The sequence below is a fragment of the Tupaia chinensis genome, unplaced genomic scaffold (genome assembly GCF_000334495.1).
Source record: "Tupaia chinensis unplaced genomic scaffold, TupChi_1.0 Scaffold000386_1, whole genome shotgun sequence".
NCBI lineage: Eukaryota > Metazoa > Chordata > Mammalia > Scandentia > Tupaiidae > Tupaia > Tupaia belangeri.
The window spans coordinates 2,568,185-2,573,823 of NW_006159888.1; the positions used below are offsets into that span (position 1 = coordinate 2,568,185).

General features: G+C 47.1%; 1 protein-coding gene across 2 annotated transcripts in view; it reads left to right on the forward strand.

Annotated features, from left to right (window-relative positions):
* The first annotated feature begins 1,277 nt into the window (after nt 1-1,277).
* The window catches only part of POLR2D (RNA polymerase II subunit D), a 17,730-nt gene continuing 13,368 nt past the window's right edge, over nt 1,278-5,639 (forward strand). For both annotated transcript variants that reach the window (XM_006153680.3, XM_027773878.1), the window contains exon 1: nt 1,278-1,385. In XM_006153680.3, coding sequence (XP_006153742.1) covers nt 1,313-1,385 — 73 coding nt within the window. In that variant the 5' untranslated portion in view covers nt 1,278-1,312. The remainder of the gene's footprint in view (nt 1,386-5,639) is intronic.

Genomic DNA, 5,639 nt, shown 5'->3' on the forward strand with positions numbered 1-5,639 from the left:
TCCACCATATCCAGACTTCCATGTTAATTCCTTCTGGAAACTCCCAGGCTCAAACCTACAATAATCCTTTTTCTAGGTATTCCTTAAGCCAATCAACTAGACTCCCAAAACTAACCATCACAATAACCTACTATTATTATTTTTATTATTGTTTAGGTGTTTGCCATAGGTATGTGCACTGGCCAAAGAGAAACAGAGAGAGGGAAAATGAGAAATCATGCCCCTCTCCCCAAGGGGAATAGCCACAGTGCAATCCTTTCTCCATTCTCCTCTCACGATTTTCCCCATGTGGCCCAAAGTGATTTTCAAGCCACAGGTTCAGGGACTCGAACTGCAGTTGGCCCTGTGAGAATCCAGAACCTTAACCACCATGCCACCTGCTGGCCCCAAATACTATTTTCAATCAATACATTTCTTCTGGAGGTATAGAGCAATTACTTCTGTAAAAATTATATGGATAGGGGGACCAGCAATTAGCGTAATGGCTATGTCACTGGACTCCCACGTAGTCGACTGCGGTTTGCATCCCAGACCCGGTGACTTAAAACTCACGCCGGGCGCCTGTGCGTGCGTGCCCAAGATCCCAAGAGGAGAATGGAGAAGAAGAGATTGCGGCCTGGTCATCCCCCCTGAGGGGTGATTTCTCACTTTTTGTCTGTCTCTCTGGTGAGCGCATGCGCCCTACAGCAAAAAAAACTCTCAAAAAAAAAAAAGGGCAAAACAAAACACTGTTAATGAGTCAAGCAGTGCACCATTTTTATTTCTTTTATTGGAATTGAAAATGTCATCAGTTTTCATTTGCCTGATGTTCTAAGTATCATCCAAATGTTCCAACATGTGTTAAAACCTCTCATATTATTGTTCAGGTGCTCAGAAGTATTAGATAACCCACTACAAATTCATAGAAATTTTAAAATGCTTATAACATTTATAGAAATTCTACTGTACGCTGTTGAAGTCACCTACCCACCTTTCCGGATAGAGGCATAGCCGAAGTCGGTCACTGGGCGCGTTCCTGCACCTCACGTCATCCTTTTCTAGGCTCAGAGAGGCCGGATGACCTGTCCCGGGACCCGCAGCAAGGAAGTGTTGGAGAAGAAAGGGGCACGGTCTGCCGACACCGACCGGTACAAGCCGTCCCACCGCAGGCCACGAGCCTCCAGGACCTGGCAGGATAGCCCCTCGGCTCCCGGCGCTCCAGCCCTAGGCGATTCCCTTGGCTTCGCCCCGCCCCCCGGTCCAGGCCACACCCCCTCCGTGACCGAGCTTGTGCTTCCGCTTCCGGCGGAGTTGGTGGCGACGGGCTGTAGCAATGGCAGCAGGTGGCAGTGACCCGCGGGCTGGAGATGTAGAGGAGGACGCCTCACAGCTCATTTTTCCCAAAGGTGAGGCCAGGGCTGCCCAAAGGCCCCCCACATCTGCGTGGTCGCGGTAGGCCTGGCGTTATTCGCGCCTGGCCTTCAGCGGGCGGCATGGGGCCGAGAAGAAGGGAGCGTGGACCCGGGCGTCACTGTCTCTGTGCCTCAGAGAGGGGACCAACTTGATTCGACCTCCCGGCCCTTGAGGTCCCCAGCGCCCAGCTCCACTCTGCGCTGGATAGAGTTCTTAGTAGCTTTCGTTATCTGGTAACAAAACGCGAAGTACTGGAGCGATGTGTCAGACAAAGCCCTGCGCTCACGCGGGCAGGACTGATGCTGCGGTAGGAAAGAGGGTCCAGTTGAACTGAACGCCCAACTTCGGATTATACCGAACCTCGGAGCGGTTTTTTTTTATGTTTTTCTTTTCTTGCCGTGGGACGTGCGCGGCAGAGACAAAGAGAGAACGCACCCACCCCACCCCCCATGGGGTATGGCCTGCAGCAGTCCCTTCTCCATTCTCCCTCTTTTTGAGATTTAGGGCACCAACTCACGGGCGCCTGGCGTGTCTGTCAAGCATCCAGATAGGTGACTCGAACTGTGCAGTCAGCCCGGTGAGATCCAACCACCCCAAGGTGGAGGGCTGGCCCCCTCGGGAGAAAGAGGGGATGGGGCCAGCAGGTGGCATGGTGGTTGAGGGTGCTGGACTCCCACGTGGCCCAGCATGGTTCTATTCCAGGACCTGGTGGTTTGTTTTCTCGCTCTCACTCTGTCTCTCTCTTGTCAAATGAAAAATAATACATACATACATAGATAAAGTTAAAATTAAAACTAATAATAAAGGGAAAAGAGCAGGCAGGGAAAGACCCAGCTGGGTTCAAGAGAGTCAGGGAAATGAAAAATTACACAAATCTGGAGGGGCAGAGTTGGTCCATGTGAAAACCACCCATATGTATTGACTCACGCCTAGCGAGGGCCTTCCCTCCCACAGAGGCTGAGGGGCATCCTATCTTCAGATGGTGCCTGGAACAAATTGTTTCAGCAGCCCTGAGTTTTCTCAGGCACACACTGTAATAAGGGGGAGTGGGAGGGCTTTCCTAAGGATGTGGTCTTGACCTGTTAAGAAACTGTGTTGGTATTTGGTTCATCCTTATGGGTCAGAATTGATAAGGCTTAGTCAGGAAGAGGATGCAGAGGAGCCTGGCAAGGGTTTGGTTAAGGAGAAAATTTGTCAGGTAGGATTTGCAGCATTTGTAATTTAGAGACTCTGAATAATCAGGGAGCTTTAAAAAATTGTAATACTGTACCACAGGTATTGAAAAACAGAAAGTGGGGCCAGCCAGTGGTGTAGCTCACTGAACAGTTTACTTCTGAGAGCCATTGCTTCAGAAACATCCTGGGTACACGTAATGTGTGCCAGAAATCCTGAATGGAGGAAAAAATGAAGGAGAGGGAATTTCAGCATCACCCTAAGGGGTGCTGTCTCTCTCTCTCTTTCTCTCTGCCCCTTTCCCTCTCCAGTGAGCACATATGTCCTTTAGCAAATTACAAAATACAAACTTTTTTTAAGATTTCCCATAGAGTACAGAGGCTTGCCAGAGAGACAGAGAAAAAGGGAAAGTGAGAAATCACCCCCCAGAGGAGATGGCCAACGTTGCAGTCTCTTCCCATTCTCCTCTCAGGATTTTGTCATGATTTTCAAGCCAGTGGGTCCAAGACTCAAAGGAGAGTCTGCCATATGGGATTCAGTGCCTTAAACACTATGCCACCTGCTGGCCCTCTTCAGAAAGAACTTTTTTTATGCCATAGGGTGCATGCTGTGTGTGCATATGTACACACATGCAAGACAGAAGAGAAAGGCAAAGAGAGGGTAAAGAACTGGGGCTAGCAGGTTGCACGGTCTTCTTTTTTTCTTTTCTTTTTTTTTAAAGAGAGATTGTTGCTATAGGGTGTGTGCACTCACTGTAGAGACAGAGAGAAAGCAAAAGATCACCACCTAGAGGGGATGACCAAGCCATTGGACTCCTGCATGGTCAATTGCAGTTTAAGACCTGAACCTGGCATCTTTCTCATGCTCTCTCTCTCTCTCGCTTGCTCTCTTTCTCATTCTCTCTGGTCAAATTGAGTAATAATAATAATAAGTTAAATGATTCTTTAAAAAAATAAAGCAGTTGGCAGGTGGCATGGTCGTTAAGGAGCTGAACTCCCACATGGTTGACTGTTTGAAGTCCCGGGCCTGCCAGCTTGCTTTCTCACTTTCCCTTTCTCTCTCTCTCTGGTCAAATTAATAATAATAATAATAATAATAACAACAACAACAACTAAATAATTCTTTTTTTAAAAAAGAAAAGAAAAGAAAAATTATCCCCCAGTGGGGCCCAGTCACTCCACAGTCCTTTTTTCCCCAATGCCCTTCCCCCTCAGGATTCTGGGGCATACACAGCTGGTATGTTTTCTAAGCCACTTGGGCTGAGATTCAGAAGCTGGCCTACCATGTGAAATTCAGCTTCCTCTGTAGCTGTCATCCACTGCTACATGGTGCAGGCCCTTAATTCTCATTTTCCTTTTTGTTTGTTTGTTTGCTATAGGGTGTGTACATTTACTGGAGAGAGAGAGAGAAAGGAGAAACTCAAACTGTGTAGTCAGCCACGTTGGATCCAGCCATCTTAACCACCATGCCATGAGCTGGCCTGTTAACTCCCATTTTCTTTTTTGCTTTTTAAATAATTATTTGTTTATGGGACCAGCAGGTGGCATGGTATTTAAAGGTGCTGGATTCCCACATGGCCAATCAGAGTTCAAGTTCCAGACCTGGTGGTTTGCTTTCTCTCTTTTCCTTTCTCTCTCTGGTCAGATTAAAAAATAATAATAACAAATGAAATTAAATAAATATTTTTTAAAGAATTATTTATTTTAAAATTTTAAAATAATTATTAATTAATTAATTTTAATTTATTTATTTTAATTTGACCAATGAGAGACAGAGCAGGTGGAGGAAGCAAGTTGCCAGATCTGGGACTCGAACCATAATCAGTCATGTCGGAGCCCAGCACCTCACTACCATGCTACCTGCTGGTCCCATATTTTTAATTTGTCCCAGAGAGGGACAGAGAGAGTAAGAAACTGAGCCAGGACTAGAACTGTGGTCGACCTAGTGGGAGTCCAGTGCCTTAATTACCATGCATCCTGCTGGCCCCAAATTACCAATTTCTTTCCCTTTTTTTGAGAGCTTTTTGCTATAGGGTGTGTGCACTCACTGAAGACATAGAAAGACAGAAAGTGAGAAATATCCCAGGGGATGATGGCCACGCCACAGTCCCATTTCCTCCATTCTACTCTCAGGATCTTGGGCATGCATGCACACGCACCTGGCGTGTGTTTTAAATCACCATGTCGGGATCAGCAGTTAGTGTAATGGCTATGTTGTTGGATTCCCATGTAGTTGACCGTGGTTCGAGTCCTCGACCCGGTGGCTTAAACTCACACCGGGCGCGTGTCCGTGCATGCTCAAGATCTTAAGAGGAGATTGGAGGAGAAGGGATTGCAGTGTGGCTACCTCCACCTATATGTATATATGTGTGTGTATATATATATATATATACACATCACTAAGTTTGGGACTCAGTCTGTGGTCAACTGCCTGGGAGTCCAGAAACATAACCATTATACCATCTACGGGTCCCCCATGGATTGTGACCATGCCACAATCCCTTCTCCACCGTTCTCCTCTTGGGATTCTGGGCATTCATGCACAAGTGCCCGGCATGAGTTTTAAGCTGCCAGGTCCAGGACTTGAACCACGTTTGACTATGTGTGGGTCCAACCATATAGCATTATGCCATCTGCTGGTCCTAAGGTTACACAATCTTAATATTAATGCGTTCCTTTCTCATTTCTCATTGCCCTGAGATGGTAGTTTCTTTCTTTTTTTGGAGAGGTGTTTTTGGTATAGGGCCCTTGCCAGAAAGACAGAGAGAGACAGAAAGCGAAAAATCACTCCCTTGGAGATGGTCACGCCACAATCCCTTCTCCTCCATTCTCTCGGGGTCTTGGCATGCACACACATGCGTCCAGCATGAGTCTAAGACACTGGGTCTGGGACTCGAACTGCGGTCTGCCACATGAGAGTCCAGTGACATAGCCAATACGCCAACTGCTGGTCCCCTGAGATGGTAGTTTCTTTACCTCCAGGTGAAGGATGAAGAGAAGATTTTGGTTTACAGTAGGTATGTCCCCAATGATAGGCCAATGGACTGGAAAAGAGTTGACTCTCAGTTCTTGTTC